This window comes from Bufo gargarizans, chromosome 2 (assembly GCF_014858855.1).
Source record: "Bufo gargarizans isolate SCDJY-AF-19 chromosome 2, ASM1485885v1, whole genome shotgun sequence".
NCBI lineage: Eukaryota > Metazoa > Chordata > Amphibia > Anura > Bufonidae > Bufo > Bufo gargarizans.
Window position 1 is genome coordinate 51,110,999 of NC_058081.1, and position 18,455 is coordinate 51,129,453.

The 18,455-nt window shown below is 48.5% G+C and overlaps 1 protein-coding gene across 1 annotated transcript in view; it reads right to left on the minus strand.

Annotated features, from left to right (window-relative positions):
• CHD3 (chromodomain helicase DNA binding protein 3) overlaps nt 1-18,455 on the minus strand; it is an 86,788-nt gene that overhangs the window by 40,334 nt on the left and 27,999 nt on the right. Inside the window, 10 exon segments of the mRNA XM_044278900.1 lie at nt 202-407; nt 803-1,006; nt 1,532-1,762; nt 5,918-6,102; nt 6,196-6,328; nt 15,505-15,629; nt 15,797-16,023; nt 16,350-16,471; nt 16,580-16,612; nt 16,614-16,745. Coding sequence (XP_044134835.1) covers nt 202-407; nt 803-1,006; nt 1,532-1,762; nt 5,918-6,102; nt 6,196-6,328; nt 15,505-15,629; nt 15,797-16,023; nt 16,350-16,471; nt 16,580-16,612; nt 16,614-16,745 — 1,598 coding nt within the window.

Consider the following 18,455-nt stretch of genomic DNA (forward strand, 5'->3'; position numbering starts at 1 on the left):
ATACGAGTGTATTACTGTAGTGCAGCGGCGGCATTAAGCGCACGGCTTTATAGCAACCAATGACACTGTGCACTCCTGCTGTCAGCAGGATGCCAGGCAGGGATACCACGGACCGCTCACGTCCGTGTGCATTCGGCCTTAAACATTCGGAAAAAAAAACATTAAATCTGTTTGGTTAAGGATAGACACCTTCCCTCTTACCTGTGGTTGATAATCCTCTGTACAATCATCCATTCGGGTTTGATGCCGTATCGGTAGAACCTTTCCTCCATGTCGGAGTATTCGGCATCTTTGTTCTTCTCGCTCTTTCCCTCATCTTCTCCTGAGCCGTAATCAAAAGGCGGTGGCTCATCCATATCGTTTTTCCTCTGAAAGTTGCGGTACATGACCGTGTGGAATATCTCCAGCTGAAAGGAGAGCAGTAAAGAAAACGATGAAGAGGGAGCGGTAACCGCCTAAAGGACACTGACAAAAATATCCCTCTCTAGTAATACAGAAAATACTAGACTGGGGGAAGGAGGGGGATGAAGCAGCTTCTCTTTCTCTATGTCTGTGAGAGGCAAGCTGTGAGAGAGGAGGAGGAGGAACAGTAGTGGAGAAACATCTGACTGGCTGAGAGCATGCACATTTTCCAAAGTGAATATTTTGACAAATGTCATTTTTTATTCTATGGGCTGTCATCTCAATGAGAAGTTGTCCAAATGCCTAGATGTCTGTGAACTGAAGAACTTTTCTCACTCCATCCAAGGCTAAACTAGAAATGCATCAGACCGAGATGAACGCCTCACGAGAACACACGCACCTGAAGCTCTGTGATCCAGCAGCAATGCCAATACGACATTCCTGCCCACTTGACAAAGAACTCTCTCTCTGACCTCCCCTGCAGGCTTCTGGGGGGTTCCTGATCGGCAGTAGCACTTGGTATTTGAGGAACTTGGACTCCTTCTGGAGGAACCCCCCAACGCCAGTGCAGAATCTTCTGGACCCGACCTTTTAGCCTTGGGCACTGTGGACCAACAGAAAAACAGAGAGCTTTTTAAAACATTTCATCTATTCATTCTCTTGAGTTCTTGAACATGGGTTTACAGGGTGAATTCAATAGCTAAAGGATTGCTTGTGCCGTTAAAGGGATTTTCTGAGATTTTTTAACTGATGACCTACTCTCTGGATCCCTGCCGATCATCGGTTTGAGAAGGCACCAGCAGTAGAAGTAGAGTGGCAGCCCTTCTTGCAGCTCTCCAAACACAGTGCCATATATTGCGGTTGTACTAGACCACATGACCGATGAACCTGACATCAGATGGCCTAGGGAAAGCTGGAGAAGGAGGTGGCGCTAATGCGAGCACCACTGCTTTCTCAAACAGCTGATCGGCAGGGTTCCTGGGTGTTAGTCCGCACCGATCAGATACTGATAATCTAAACTGGTAGTCACCTGGCCACATAAGTATTGTAAGTGGGAGAAATAAAGACTGGCACTCGAGATTGCTGTATACATGTCCTCAGGACCGCCTCGCCCTTCCTCAGTTCTTACCGTGCATCGTGGGCAAAGCCATTCCCCATGTGGAATGTCGGGCAATGGAGGGTTGAGGCAGTGAATGTGGTAGGATGATACACAAGCATCACAGCACAGCAGCTCTCCACCATCCTTACACACTCGACAGAACTCCATGTGGTCGTCTTCTTCTTCCCGCCTATTTCGCCTACGTTCCTCCAGCTCTTCTTCCTCCAGTTCCTTGGCTTCCCATTGGACTCCCTCTTTCTCCTGCAACCAGAACTGCACAGTATTAATGGCTTGCACATTAAATGCTGATACGGTTTTAAATAATTTTCATTCCTATCTCAATAGGAGACCAAGCAGCATAAGAACGGATGCGTCTTCTTCTAGGGTAGTTACTGGAAAGGTGGTGTTATGGTGCAGCTGAAATCCCACACCCCAAATTAAAGGGAACCAAATTGAGGCCCCATACTGTCACCAACCTTTTATATGCATATATGCATAATGCAGAAAAATATGTTTGAAAACTGGACTTGAAACTGGGGGTTGCTGCTAGCCAGGCCGGAGTCAGGCACTCTGGTGCATCACACACCCCTCCTAGCTTGACTGATGCCTCAGAGCCAACGCTATGTCACTTACCGGTCATTAGCAGTGAAGTGAATTGTATTATCACTTGAGAGTTTTACAGTGCATTAAATTTAAAAAATCCAGTCTCCCCATTATTCTGCACTCAATATCCCATAGCGAGGACAGGAAAACAGAATTTAAAAAAATTATTAAAAATGAAAAACTAAAATTTCCCATGGACAAAAGTATTCAGACCCTTTACTGTGACACTTGACAATTAGCTCTGGGGGCATCTTTGAGATGTTTCTACACCTTGATTGGAGTCACCTATGGTACATTCAGTTGATTGGATTGTCTATATAAGTCCTCAGAGCTGACAATGCAGATCAGAGCAAAAAGCAAGCCATGAGGAGGAAAGATCTGCATGTAGAGCTCAGACACAGGATTGTGTGGAGGCACAGATTTGCAGAAGGGGACAAAAAATTTCTACTGCGCTGAAAGTACCCAAGAGCACAGTGTCCTCCATAATTCTTATGGAAGTAAGAATTATGGAGGCCACTTATGGAAGTAATCAGTTGAAAAAGGCCTTAGTGAGACCCAATGATCATTCTAGTTGAGCTCCAAAGATCTTATATGCAGATTGGAGAACCTTCCAGAAGGTCAACCATGACTGCAGCACTCCATCAATCTGGGCTTTATGACAGAGTGGCCATAAAGAAGCCTCTCCCCAGAAAAAAAGACACAAGAAAGTTTGGAAAAAGGAACCAAAAGGACTCTCAGACAGCTGAGAAACAAGATAAGAAACCAAGATTGAACTTTTTGGCCTTAATTGTAAGCGTCATGTCTGGAGGAAAACACCCCTGCTCATCAGCTGCCTAATACCATCCCTACAGTGAAGCATAGTGGTGACAGCATCATGCTGTGGGGGACAAGGAGACAGGTCAAGTTTAGGGGAAAGCTGAGTGGATGTAGGATGTTTATTATGGTACTTGTGGTCCACTGCGGGCATTCTACACTGTATGCATGTTTGCTGGGGATTGCTATTAGAAACAGGCCACAAGTGCAGGATTTGCTCCCCTGTATATACATGCATATGGGTTTGAGCACTTCCTGCCTGTTTAACACCACACCATATATATATTTTTTTTCAGCTTGTTTGTATATAGAGATGCCTGGAGGTGTATAAACTCCAATTTAAATGTGCCTGCTTTCCATCCACAGGCTACATTTAGGTGCACCTTCGTGGCCTGGGCCATATCAGCCATTCTTGAGTGGGACTCGCAGACTCCTCCCTCCTGCCATTGTTAGCATGGATCCATGCTAGAGGTAACTGGTGAGTTGTCTGCGAGTCGGACCTCACGCTCCTGTAATTCGCCCACTAGCCACTGGTATTGCCCATACGGCTCAGGTAGGTGAGTGTTAGGACCCGATCTACTTGAGAAACCTTGGCGCGGTGCTCTGGCTCAGACATGTCCTCCTAGTAGGATATCTTGGCTAATCTCTCAATTTTAACATCAGTTTGAGAGTTTAGTAAGACCGCAGAGTGCACATGTCTTTGCTAATATTATTATATTGAAAGCTGAGTGGAGCAAAGTACAGAGATATTTTCAATGAAAATCTGATACACAGTGCTCTGGACCTCAGACTGGGCAGAAGGTTCACCTTCCAACAAGACAATGACCCTAAGCACACAGCCAAGACCACACAGGAGCGGCCTAGGGGCAACTCTGTGAATGACCTTGAGTGGCCCAGCCAAAACCCTGAACCCAATCAAACATCTCTGAAAAGAACTGGAAATGGCTGTCCACCAACAGTCCCATCCAACCTGACAGAGCTGGAGAGGATCTGCAGGAAATCCCCCAAACCATGTGTAAGAAGACTGGAGGCTGTACAGGGGACTTCTATCCTGAGTAAAGGGGCTGAAGACTTATGTAAATGTGAGATTTTCAATAAGTATATAGGATACCGTGCACTACCTTCCCCCGGATTGCATGTTTTTGAACATAATTTATTTCCTTCAATAAAAACTGTCAAATCCCAAAAAATAATCTCTTTACTACTAAAACTAGGCGCAAATTCCAAATAAAAATAATTTTTATTTATACTCTTAAAAACTTTTAATAAACCAACAGATGCAAATAGTTTCGTTTCCAAAGAAAGTTGCCATTCCCCACGTTGGCTAGAAAACATACCGAGAAGCCAATTCCTACGTATAAAACGGAATTGTACTAAAGTAGAAGAGTATGAAAGAGGTGGAATATATGCAAAAAAGATTTGAATTAAAGGGTTATAGCACAGAAAAACCAATAGAACAAAAGATAGAAATAGGACAGCTTAATAGATAAATCCTATTCGGGGAAAAAGGGAGGGTAAAAACTGAAATAGAGGAGGAAAAGATAATGCCACCCATTATTATACCATACAATGGCCAAGTGGCACTTTTTAAGAAAATTGTCAACAAATATTGGAATGCCCTAAAGGAGGATAAAGTGGTTGGAGAGTGAATTCCCACTGTACCGAGATTCATTTATCAGAAGGCAAAAAACATAAGAAATATGATGACGTCTACGAGGAGATGTAGGACTAGAAAGAATAACAACAGTGTGAAACATCATAAGGATGAAGGGCAACAAAAAGGCTTTTATCCATGCAAAAAATGTGTAGGTTGCAAAATGTCAAAAAACAATAAAATTCTATAATATAAAGAGAACATATCACATGCAATAGTTGGGGGGTGATATATGTAATAACATGCCCCTGTAACAAGGTCTATATTGGCCGTACAAAAATACAATTGTAGAAAAGGGTGGGAGAACATTTCTATAATAGTCAAAGGAAGTTTGAGGGACACCCACGGTCACGGCATTATAAAGAAAAACATGATGGGAAGTTTGCCGGTTCTATTTTCTGTGGGATAGAGGTGGTGAGGCCAAATAATAGGGGAGATGACAACTATGTGCAGTTCATATAGTGACGTCACTATCCGCTCGACGAGAGTGCGAGTTCCACAGCCTAGACACCAGACCCATACACAGCTTGATCCCCTTACTGCATATAGAGGAAGATAGACGCCGCGGAACTATAACCACAAGTAAGGTAACTTATGTTACAACTGGTCACAAGTTTTGTATATTTGTGCAGAATTTTATGCGGTCCTGCTGCGATACCGCAGCCATGTTTAGAGAAGGAGGGTACAAGCGCCAGGAAGACATTGCCCATATTAGATTTTACTTTTCAGTAAATTAGTAAAGATTTCTAACATTCTGTTCTCACTTTTCTATATATGGGGCATTGAGAGCAGAATGATGGGGAGAAACTTGAACTTTAGTTTAGCACAAGGCCGCAACATGACAAAATGTGAAAAAGGGTTTGAAGACTTTCTGAATGCACTGTTCATGTTTCGGTATTACCAGCTCAAGGTGCTAACAGTCTGTGCTGAAACGCGGGTAAAACCGTGAAGGCGGGATTACAGAGATCTAGAAGTCAACTAGTGCAGTGCCCAAGATGGCAGCCAGTCTAGAAGGGGCGTGTTCAGAGTGCCTGACTCTTCAGGATTACAGCGACGCCCAGTTGACTCTTTCAAGCCGATATAGCGCGCGGTTTCAAACAGATTTTTCTACGATATGGGCATGATTGTCAACCTATTACCGTGCTGTATAACCGATTGGTGCCACCTGGAGCCTAAATCCTCCTGACAGGCTACCTTTAACTACAGACTTCTGAAAGGAAGCAGGGGGTTTGCAGCTCTGTATCAGAAAAACAGCGCTCTGACAATTAGGAAATTATTCGGCACAGAATTTGGACCTCAGGTGAGAAGCTCCATAAATTGTACCCACCAAATATTTTTTTACTTACACAATGGGGGCAGCTCCAATTGCCCTGGGGGGCTCGCTCTAATTCTGGTTCTAGGCACACCAGGTGATAAGCCCGGGGACACGTGTCACACAAGATGATCTCGCCCCCTTGCTGGCAGACCTCGCAGTAGTCCTGGTGGTCCGTTTCATAGCCCTCACCCGCAGAGATCCCTTCCTCCACGACAACTGATGTGGAAAAAGAGAAAGTGAGAAGTTTCTGAACTGAGCGACCAAATATCTGGGGCTTTCTTACAGTTCTCTCACCTCTCCACACTTTACCTTTCTTCTTCTTCTTTCCAGCCGGTCTCCCTCTCTTTCTCTTTACTCTTCCTGAGCTGTCGGAAGGGGCAGAAGAGCTGTGGACGCTGGAGTCCTCCATGTCGGACACCTCCGGGTGCTCCATCTCCTCGCTCTGCGGGAAAACATGGACAGCTCTCACCGATTTACATTTGTGGCCTTTTGGTGAACCTGATACAACAGGTTGAAGGATGAAACATCATATCAAACATATCAAAGTTCCAATAATACGCCATATTATAGGTGCATGTGGTGTTCGATTATTGGAAACTATTGAATCATTCGCCCTTCCTATCTATAAATATGCCAGTTCCTATCACAGAGATGTCATGGACTAACCACCAGAGTCACTAAGAAGTCAAGCGCTGGACCATCAGGTGAGCTCCTGCTAATCCAATTTTGGCCTATTTTTGGATTGAGGTGCTGGATAAATGGGATTTTACAATGCTTAATGTATTTACAGTATTTTTCACCCTATAAGAAGAACTCCCCCCCCCCCCCCAGAGTGTGTGTGTGTGTGGGGGGTGGGGTGGGGGGTGTCAGTGCGTCTTATGGGGCAAATAATAATAATGAGTACTACCATTATGGATGCACTCATTAGTACGGGAGGACCAGGGAGCGGTGAATGTAGAGATCCCCGTGTGGGCTCTGTACTCACTGCTTCTTGGTCTTCCTCGGCTCCACACTTTTTTTGCCGGCTCCGAGGTCTGATTAACATGGGGCTCTGATATGAGATCTGAATGGAGGTCTTAGAAACATTGGGGGTCTGATCTGAAGTCTGATTAATATTAGGGGTCTAATTGGGGCTCTGAACTAAAGTCTAATGAAAAATATTTTTCTTATTTTCCTCCTCTAAAACTTATGTGTGTCTTATGGGCGGGTGCGTCTTATAGGGTGAAAAAGATGAAAAGTAATGATACCTTGGGTAGAGGGGAGGATCAAATTCAAAACCATGACCAAAACAAGCAAAAACCGTGCCCTAGAAAGGCACACGATCAAACTAGGGCTTTATCCTGTTAATGAGACCGACCCATGTTTAGTCCTATTCTGATAACCCAGGGATGCACCACACAGGTGTCTACTGCACTGGGATAAGTGAGCAGTGATCTAATCCCATATATATTATAAAACTGCATACCTCTCTATTCTATAGGTTAAGGGGTTCTCCAGGATTTACAATAGGTCATTAATACGAGATCAGCCAGGGTCCAGCTCCTGGCATTCCCGCAGATAAGCTGTATGAAGAGGCCGCAGCACTCGATGAGCGCTTAGGCCTCTTCCTAGGCCATGTGACGCCACATTCATCGGTCACGTGGTCAGAGTTGCGATACAAAGCACAGATGTTATACAATGGACAGCTCTGTGCTTGGTGAGCTGCGAGGAGGTCACAGCCCTTACAGGAGCTGCTGGGACTCAGGCTTTAAATAAAATCTGGACTACCCCTTTAATCATTGTGGGGCCCTGCTGAGACCAGAGCATGACAAATAACATTACAATATGAGGCTTGACGGGAGTCTTTCAGGTCATGTGTCCTAATTAATTTTCTACTAAAGTATGGAGTCCCAGTGGGCCTCTCCTCATCTAAACCTGACAGATATGAGAGACTGTTAACAGATCTGCATGAAATGGGCAAAATTCAACTGGCCACAGGTTTCCCAGAGATAAGCGGCGCCATATATGTCTCTGGGTTGCTTATTCAAGTGATATACTGAAATGACATGGCCATTGTATTACTGGTAGTTACAGAGCATGTACAGCGCTTTAGATTAGCCCCTTGCCAGCATCTGCATGTACTTCGGATGTCGGGTGTTTAACCCCTTAAGCAATGGGCCCATTTTTGGTTTTGCGTTTTGATTTTTTTCCTTCCTACGTTTAACTTTTATAATTTTCCGTTTATACAGCCATATGAGGGCTTAATTTTTGCAGGATAAATTGTATTTTTTAAGGGCACCATTTAATTTACCATGTCTGTTATTGGAAAATGGGGAAAAAATTATTTGAGGGGTCAATTGACGGAGATCGTGGGATTGCATGCCCAGTTATTGAGGCTGGGTGCCGTCTGTGTGATACGCTTACGTTTGTATTAACAGGTTAATTATATTCATTGGTGGCGCAGTGTTAACAGCCGCTTCCCTCCTCCTCATTACTATCGTCTCATTGGTGGCCAGCGGCAGTCGCGTCATAGCCTTCTCCACTGTGCCGGCTGAGGAGAACATGGTGCGATGTAAAAGTATCGATTGGGTATCGAAAGTTCTATATCCGGTGCTACACTACCCTCACACAGCTCCATAGAAATTAATGTAAAAATTTTATTTTTGTACTTACCGTAAAATCCTTTTCTTGTTAGATGCATTGGGGGACACAGCACCATGGGTATATGCCCAGATGCCACTAGGAGGCCGACACTAGAAAGGAAAAGTGTTGGCTCCACCCAGATGGGCTATACCCTCTGCACAGACACAAAACTAACCAGTTGGTACTAAAGCATTAGGAGCACCAAAATCTAGAGCGAAAAGTGAAGCCAACATGTCCTAAACCAGAAAGAGGACCAATATCGCAGAGTCTAACGAAGAGAAAAAAACAACAAGGGTGGGATCTGTGTCCCCAAATGTATCAGAGAAAAGGATTTTACGTTAAGTACAAAAATCTATTTTTCTCGTGAATGGCATGGGACGTCCGAAAGCAGTCCCCGAGGGTGGGAAGAAACAGCCATGCGAAAAACCTAGCGCACAGCCGTTTGCAGAACCTTGCGACCCAAACTGGCATCGGCAGAGGCCAAGGAATGGATGTGGTACAACCTGGAGAAGGTGTGAACTGAGGCTCAGGTGGCTCTGGGAGGCAGAGGCCAGATGCCGGAGCGCCCTAGTGGAGTGAGCGGTCAACCGGAAAGGGGGATCACGGCCCTTTGCCACATAGGGCTTCCTTGACAGCTGACTGAATCCAACGGGAGGCTTGTAAACCCTTACGTAAGCCCTCAGGGATGACAAAGAGAGAGTCAGAACGACAGAAGGACTCCATTAACTGGAGATACAGACGGAGCGCCTGAACCACATCCACATGGTGGAGAGATCGCTCTCTGGGATGAGAGGGGTTGGGACAGAATGAAGGCAGGACAATTTTCTCAAAAATATGGAAGGCGGAAACCACCTTGGAAAGAAAGGAGGGGACTGGGCGAAGGACAACCTTGTCTTGGTGCAAAACCAAAAAGGGAGACCGGCAAGAGAGTGCCGCCAGCTCAAAGACTCTGCGAATGGAGGTAATCGCGACTAGAAAGGCAACCTTAAATGAGACGTAAGAAAGGGAGATCTCCATCAAGGGCTTGAAGGGAGAGGACTGAAGGGCATCTAAGACCAGATTCAAATCCCATGGTTTCACTGGAGAACGGAATGGAGGGACGCAATGAGCCACCCCCTGAAGGAAGGTTTTCACTTGGGAACGAGAAGCCAAGGGCCTTTGGAAAAGAACAGACAAGGCCGAGATCTGGCCTCTGAGGAAGGCCAGGCGGAGACCTTTCTCAAGGCCTGCCTGAAGAAAGGCAAGAATCTTAGGGATGGAAAAAAGAAGAGGGTGAACCTCGCCAGATTCACACCAGGCAAAATAAGCCTTCCAAGTACGATGGTAAATCCTGGCGGAATGGGGTTTACTTGCATGAAGCATAGTTTGGATGACTGACTCTGAGAGGCTGCGGAACCTCAGGACCGCGGCTTCAACAACCACGCCGTTAAATGAAACTCTGGTAGAACAGCGGAACTTTGCGAAAGGAGGTCAGGACGCAGTGGTAGCCTCCATGGAGCATCGGTGAGCAGGAAGACAGGATCTGCGTACCACGCCCTGGGGGGGGCCAGTCCGGAGCCACCAATATGGCCGGGACCCGAGCTAATTTGATGCGTCTGAGTACCCTAGGAAGAAGCAGAAGGGGAGGGAAGAGATACAGGAGACTGAATTGGGACCACGGGAGCACCAAGGCGTCTACCGAAAGAGCCTCAGGATCCTGAGACCTGGCGACAAAAAGCGGAAGTTTGTGATTCAGACTGGGGGGCGAAAAGATCCACGTCTGGGATTCCCCAACGCTGACAGAGCTGTATAAAAACCCTGGATGGAGAGACCACTCGCCCAGGTCGAGACGTTGGCAACTGAGGAAGTCGGCTGCCCAACCGTCGACTCCAGGGATGTGGACAGCGGAGAGAGCGGGAACATGTCCCTCTGCCCACTCCAGGATGTGAGAGGCTTCCTTCAGGACCGCCACGCTTATGGTGCCCCCCTGGTGGTTTAAATAAGCCACCGCAGTGGAGTTGTCCGTCTGAATCTGGACAGGATGAAAGCGGAGGAGGGGAGTCCAACAGGAGAGAGCTAGGTAAATGACCCTGAGCTCCAGGATTTTGATCTGCAGGGATCTCTCCTGTATCGACCACTGACCCTGGGCTGTGAGAGACCCTAAGGCAGCCCCCCAGCCTACCAGGTTGGCATTGGTGGAGATCATCTGCCAACGGGGGGGGAAGGATCTCCCGAGGGAGACAGTTTGGGCATTCAGCCACCAACGTAAGTACCGGCGGACCTGAGGGCAAAGGCGAATCGGAAGGTCGAGGCCTGACGGAGACTTGTTCTACCGGGAAAGAATAGAGAACCGAAGGGACCAGGTGTGAAATTGGGCGTAAGGAATTGCCTCGAAGGCGGCAACCATCCTGCCCAGAACACACCCTGATGGACAGAGGAGACGGCTAATAAAGGCGAGCCACCCCTGACTGGAGAGCCACTACCTTGTCCTGGGGAAGGAACACTAGTCCGAGGCGAGTGTCGAAGACCATGCCCAGGAAATCCATCCTCTTGCTGGGAACAAGGGAGGACTTGGAGTGGTTCACCAGCCAGCCGAACTGGGATAGCATGGACAGGGTGATGTGGAGGCTGGACAGGTTGTCCTCCCGGGACGAAGCCTTCACCAGAAGACCATCCAGGTAGGGTATTACTGCAACTCCCCTGGCACGGAGAAGTGCAACGAGGGGATCCAACACCTTTGTAAAGACCCTCGGGGCAGACGCCAGGCCGAAGGGCAATGCCACAAATTGAAAATGCAGAGAACCTACCGCGAGCGAAGGTACCTTTTGATGAGACAGAGCTATGGGGACATGCAGATAAGCATCCCGGATGTCGATGGACGACAGAAACTCGCCCACCTCGAGGGAAGCAATCACCGACCTGAGGGACTCCATGCGAAAGTGACACACTCAGACAAAATAATTGAGCGCCTTCAGATCCAAAATGGGGCAAAGAGAACCGTCCTTCCTGGGAACAGTGAAGAGATTGGAGTAAAACCCTGAAAACGTTCCAAGGTAGGGACAGGAACAATCACTCCATGTGCGTGAAGGGAATGAATGGCCTGAAAAAAAGCGGCCGTCTGGGAGGGGGACCTGGGCGGCGACGATTGGAAGATATGGCCTGTGGGAAGGGCAGAAAATTCTATTTTGTATCCGGAGGAAACTACCTCCAGAACCCATGCGTCGTCCACGCTTGCGCTCCAGTGATCCTGAAAGGATAGCAAATGACCGCCCACTGAAGGAGACAACTCGAGCGGGAGAAAACAGTCATGCAAATGATGGCTTTGCAGACTGGGGTTTTGAAAGGCTTAGGGAGGGTGTGCCAGGAGGGCTTGGCCTTGAAGGAAGGACGAACAGGAGGAGTCCCGAAAGGAGCGAAACTCTGTGATCATGAGGTAGGCATAGGACGGCGGCAGCTGGGACGGTTCTGGGGCAGGAGAGAACTTTTCCGACCCTTGGCCTCAGAAATAAGCTCCTCCAAGTGCTTCCAAAAAAGCCTACCACCCAGGAAGGGAAGAGAAATGAGCGCCTTTTTGGAGGCGGCATCCGCTGCCCAACCACGTAGTCAGACCGTGCGGCGAATGGCCACAGAGTTAGCGGCCACCCTGCTAGCATGGCGTGCCAATTCCAGGGAAACATCGCAAAGATACCGGGATGCCAGGAGAAGATAAGAGGCAAGGAGATGGAGCTCCCCCTGCGTAGAATCCGGGGGTAAGGACCAAACAAGCTGTTTAGCCCAGACCACGCAGGCCTTTGCCACCCACGATGCAGTAAAGGTGGGACATATAGCAGAACCCGCTGCCACTAACGCAGACTTGGACAAGGAGTCTATCTTCTTGTCCGATGAATCAGACAAGGAAGCAGCGTTGGCCAAATGGAGGGTGGTGGCCTAAGCAAGACGGGCCACCTGTGGATCTACCTGAGGAGGGACAGACCACATAGTAATGGACTCCTCGGGAAAGGGAAAGAGGACGTCCGAACTCTTGGCAGGCTGAAGACGCCTAACCGGGTGACACCACTCCTTGGCCAGGAGTGCATCGAGATCCACCTAGAATGGCGGAAAGATACAGATCCCTGAGCCGAGGACGAGGGGTCTTCCTGCACGTGAAAAGTGTCCCGAACTGCCCTGATGAGATCCTGCATGGTTGCAGACAGGGATGTACTCTGCTCTGATTCGGAATCTGAGTCAGAGGTGTCCCCCGAGGCGGCGAAAGGTGCAGCAGGGGAAGATTCATAGCCAGCCTCAGACTTGTCCTGGTAGTCACCAAAGGATGCAGAGGAGGAGCGGGACATAGTTGAGACAACCCTGAGGTCGTTTGCGGGACCTGGTGTCTGAACGTTGGCATGCCCCTTCCGCGGAGTGGTCCCTGTGGGGGGCCGAGGCAGCCGCAAGTTGGCCAGGCAAGCGGTCCAGCGGCTCCACCATGGATTGGGAGAGACTAGTAGGTTCCCTATGGCTTGAGACAGGGAAGAGGCCCATTCAGGAGGGACCGACACAGAGGGGGTGGTCAGGGCGTCCTGAGAGGGCCTGGGGCAATGCACTGTGCACAAACAGGGTCAGGCTGACCGCATGGCAACTTCCTATTGCAATGGGTACACGCAAAGTACGTGGCGACCACGGGGGGGGAGCGGGAGTCTTCTCTGGAAGAGGACATGAGGGCTGAGTGGGAGCCTGAGGAAAAATAAAATAAAAGTAGCCAGCCAGAGGTTGTCCTACCAAACCCCAGATGCTGTGTCCCCGAAGAGGTGCTGCAGCAGTTGCAGAAGAGAGCAGGGAGATCTCCACAAAGTGCTGGCAAGATGGAGGCCCGAAGCAGAAGAAATGTAAACTCTGCCCCCAGGGCAAAAGCCCGCGCTTGAGTGGGATAGGAGGGGAGAAGACCCCTCCCAAGAGCCGACAGAAGCGGGGAGGGGCCAAGAAAAAAGCCCAGGAAGCAAAGGGTGGACGGGAGAGGATGCAGCCTAGGCGAGGTAAAAGCCGGGGCCTCGATTAATGAAGTGCCTGGAAAGGTGCGCCGTCGGTGGGTAGGAACCGCGGCCCTCCTGGAAAGAAAAAACAGGTGGGGGGAGCTCCTGAGATAAAGCAAAGCCCAGGGAGGGGAAAAACTGGTCAAAAAGAGCACCTGGGACCCGAGGACAGGCCAGAGAAAATGAGGCCTAGTCCCAACAGAAACCGGGGACTAAAGTAGAAGGGAAGGCCGGGAAGGAGGATGGGTGGTCAGGAAGGAGAAGGGAGCCCAGGGGCCCACCCCCTGGCCAGAAGAGGGAACTAACCCTGGAGACCCCATGGGACAGGACGCAGGGGAGAGTACTTACCGTCCGACCTCTTCAGGCACCGCAGGGTCACCCCTTCAGCAAGCTCGCACTGAGGTGGAATTGCCATCATGCCACTGCGGATGCAGTAATGGGGGACTGGGTAATTGGCGAAGTACAATGGTACGTGCACGCAGGGGGGCTACTAAAGTGGAGTCCACGATGAAGCCCCATCCTGCAGCAGGCAGAAGCCTGCGGAGAAAAATAACAAAATCAATAAAAAATAAAAAAGCAGCAAGACCTGCGATAAAAACAGAGCAGGTCATGTCTGCCTCCTACGGACACTAGACTAGAACTGGTTAGTTTAGTGTCTGTGCAGAGAGTATATTTGAGCCAACACTTTTCCTTCCTAGTGTCGCCTTCTATTGGCAGCTGGGCATATATCCATGGTGGTGTGTCCACCAATGCCATTCACGAGAAAAAAAAGTTATGGGGAGGCAAAGAAAAGAAAAAAATGTAAATTTTTTTTTTTTTTTTTTTTTTTTTTTTTTTAGGTATTAGAACACAAGAAAAACCTATATAAATGTGGTATTCCTGTAATTATACTGACCCCAGGAATGAAGCACAGAGGTCAGTTTTAATGTTAACAGAACTGTGGAATTGCATTTTTTTTTTATAATTTCACCCCATTTGGATATTTTTTCCAGCTTCCCACTACAGCATAAGCAATAGTAAATGCTATTAGAAAGCACATGGCGTTGTGAACGGAAAAATAAATCGGCTCCGAGAAGGCAGGGAGTCAAAAATGAAAACGCAAAAACAGGAAATCAATGCATCAAGAAGGTCTTAATATTGATATCTGGTGGAGGTCTGGCTCCTGGCACCCACCGATCAGCTGTTTGAACAGTCTGCTGCGCCCAGTATAGTGCGGTGGCCTCTTCCTATACCACTGACATCACATGTCTTTGTGCGGCTAAGGCTACTTTTACACTAGCGTTTAAATTTTCCGGTATTGAGATCCGTCATAGGGTCTCAATACCGGGAAAAAACGCTTCCATTTTGTCCCCATTCATTGTCAATGGGGACAAAACGTAACTGAACAGAACGGAGCGCTCCAAAAGGCATTCCGTTCCATTTGGTTGCGTTCTCATACCAGACAGCAAACTGCAGCAATGAAAGTCAATGGGGACGGATTCGTTTTACTCTGACACAATAGAAAACGTATCCGTCCCTTATTGACTTTCAGTGGAGTTTATGACGGATCCGTCTTTACTATGTTACAGACAATACAACCGGATCCATTCATAACAATGCAGATGGTTGTATTATCAGTAACGGAAGCGTATTTGCTGAACCCTGCCGGATCCAGCAAAAACGCTAGTGTGAAAGTAGCCTAAGTCCTATTCAAGCAAATGAGCCTGGGATGCAATACCAAGCACAGCCACTATACAACGCACGGCACTGTGCTATGGATGCCGCGAGGAAGCTGCAGAGCACGTCCAGGCTCCGAGGCTCTTTCAAACAAATGATCGGCGGGGGTGTTGGGAGTCAGACCTCCATCAATCTGTTACCGATGACCTACCCTGAGGATAGGTCATCAATATTGCACTCCCAGAAAACCCCTTTAAATGTGGTAGCGGTCTTTACAGTTGTAATAACTTACTGCCCTACCATACATGACAGCCCCACAACTACCTCCACCAAAATCAGCATATTTTTCACCCACCGAACTGCCAGCTTTGCGCTTCACTCCACCCAGTTTAATCTTCAGAAGGGTCATTTTCTTTTTGCCCGGCTTTTTCTTGGGCTCTGCCACCCGGGTGCTCTTGCTCTGCTTCTTATGGCCTGGACCTGAGATGGAAATAACAGTGAGCAGAGGATACTGACAGAGACTACGTGGGGGTGAGGTGACGGTGCTCTGCAGGAATGGGCAGGGGTTCATTATGCATGGATGCTGCAGAGCTCAAACAACAGGCATTTCCTGCTTTGCCAGGGAACGGTTGCTCCTCAGGGCTCACCCTTGCCCTCCTTGGTCTTGGCTCTGCGGATTGGCATTGCCTGGGGAACGCTGGCAGGGAGGGTAACTTGTTCGGCCACTGCTGCTGCAGCTGCTGCCGCCGCCGCTGCCACTGCCGCAGGTGACGACTTGAAAGGGTTGTTGGCACTGAATTCCCGCCACTTGGCACCCAGAATGGTCATCATCTTGGACATGGGGATTTTGGGGTTCTTCTTGGCAATGAGAGGCCTAAAGGTACACAGTGACAAACAGCCATGGGTCTATCCCTTTAGTTACAGGGTGACATAATGCAATGGGAATGGAAGCCGGTGACATCCAGAGATGACAGAGATAAACAGAAGCGAGCTGCTGCTGCAAGGCTACATGGACAGAAGCAAGAACCCGTTCAGAGCAAAGTGACAGACAGAATGGAGTCATGCAGAGGCTCCTCCCACTAGAGTCTGCCTGCCCCACCCCCTGCAGGGTGATATGGACACAGCAGGCGTGTGACAGGGTCACGTATAGATGAAAGCCCTACACCCTGCGCAGTGCAACACAGAGAGCAGCGAATGTACCTCATGAACTGGCTGAAGGCTTTGTAGTTCGTCAGTGTGTGATAATCGCTATCTGTAAAAACGTGATCGACGTCCTCCAAGCCCCAGCTGGCCAGCAGCACCACGGAGGACTTCTGCTCCACCTGAGGGAATACAGCAGCATGGACCACCATTAGGGTACAGCACAATTACAATGCAGCAACACCGCCCCCCCCCCTCCCCCCACCGACTGCAATGCGCCGAGGACGGACCTTCCGCTCCACCACCACCTCCTCATCTTTCTTTCCTTTTCTTAGTTTTCTTCTCTTTCTTTTCTTTGTGTTTCTTCTTCCTTTTCTTTCCTCCGGCTTCGCCATCGCTGTCCTGAGAGACATGGTCTCCCATCCCCACGTCCCAGTTAAGGTCGTCATCGCTTTCCTGGAACATCAGATAAAGGCGAAGATGATAAATAATTTGGGGATGAGGGGGGGGGAGGAATAGTAGGGTATGACAATTCTTTATGTGACCCACCACCCTTCCCTGGATTAACCCTCTCACTGCCAAGTACATATAAGATACATTACGACTCGATTGGCAGAACTCGAATATAAGGAAATAAAGTAGCCCCTGAATCCTGACCTAGGCCTCCCGCTCAGTAAATCCAGTTCTCTCTGCTCTGATGAGGGGCAATCCCCCAAAAACAGCTGGCTTAATTATTATCCAAGTCACGTCTCAAGGCCTACTCAAAGGTTGAAGACTGACTTACAGGATAGCTACCTAGGATAGCTGCATCAGAGGCAGAGCTTGCTACGAGTTCATTTGCATACTCTCTTCCCATAATTCCAAAGGAGTATGTATGACCTATAAGACTTCTCACACCATTTAGGTGCTCTCCATAAGCAGACATAGTTTCCCGAATCCTGACCTAGGCCTCTCACTCAGTTAAAGAGGTTGTCCGGGTTCACAGCTTAACCTGGACATATCCCCTTTTTCACCCGGGCAGCCCCTCTCCCTTGCCCTGTGCTGAATTGTGCAGGAAAAGGGCTTTTTCATTAGATCCGGTGATGTACCGGGTCTCTGCTAGGCAGAAGCTTCCGCCTAGCAGTGTTGCCAGTGATGTCACCAGCACTAATGGACAGGCTTTAGCGCTGCCCTAGCCTGTTTTACAGACTAGGGCAGAGCTAAAGCCTGCCCATTAGTGCCGGGGACATCACCGGGTTCACTGCTAGGTGGAAGCCTCTACCTAGCAGTGTAAAAATATAAACAAGCAGCCCTTGCTTCTCACGATTCAGTACAGGGCAAGGGAGAGTATTGGTGCAAAAAGAGATTTGTCTCTGCTCTGCACTGATGAGTAGCAATCACCCCGAAACAGCTGTCTGCATATGAGGCGCTGGCTTAATTATTATCCAGGTCATGTCTTAAGGCCTGTTTAAAGGTTGAAAGGGCTGTTTTACACCTGCAGACATTCGGGTAAATCATCGCTAATGGAACGTTCGTAGTAACACTCGTTAGCGATGATCTGCCTTTGTAATACAGCCCTAAAAGTTCATCGGGCAATTACAATTATTATGCATGCTAAAAAAATCATTGTTTGCTGGCGGCAGAAGGTGCCGTCTAATCACGCAAATGAGTCTGAATGGGGACAAGCGATGGCATTAGTGATCGCTCCTTCCCATACTGTGGAGGAGACCACTGCATGCAATAGCAGTGGTCTCCTCCACTGACAAGAAGGCGATTGTGGAGAAGGAACGCTTCCTTCGCAACAATCGTCAGCCGCATCTGCTGGTCTAATACCAGCCATAGGCCAGCTACCTTACATCTGGAGGCAGAGCTTGCTAAGAGATCATTTGCATCCCTTCTTCCAAGACTCGGGGGAACATTTATCATGCTACTTACACCACCATTGTGGCGTGAAAAAGTGGAAATCTTTGTCGCATGCCATTTTTATGGCATAACTTGTGACTTTTCCTCCTTCTAACCCCTTTTTTGAACAGGCGAAAAAGGAAGGCGTGGCGAGGTTGGGAGGGGGCTTGGCCAGCAGGGTCGGCACATTTATCTTCATTCACGCCAGTTTTCTGCCATGAACGAAGATGGGAAGGCTTCCGTAAATTTTTGTCTGTCGCACAGCCTGTGTGAGGACACGCGAAA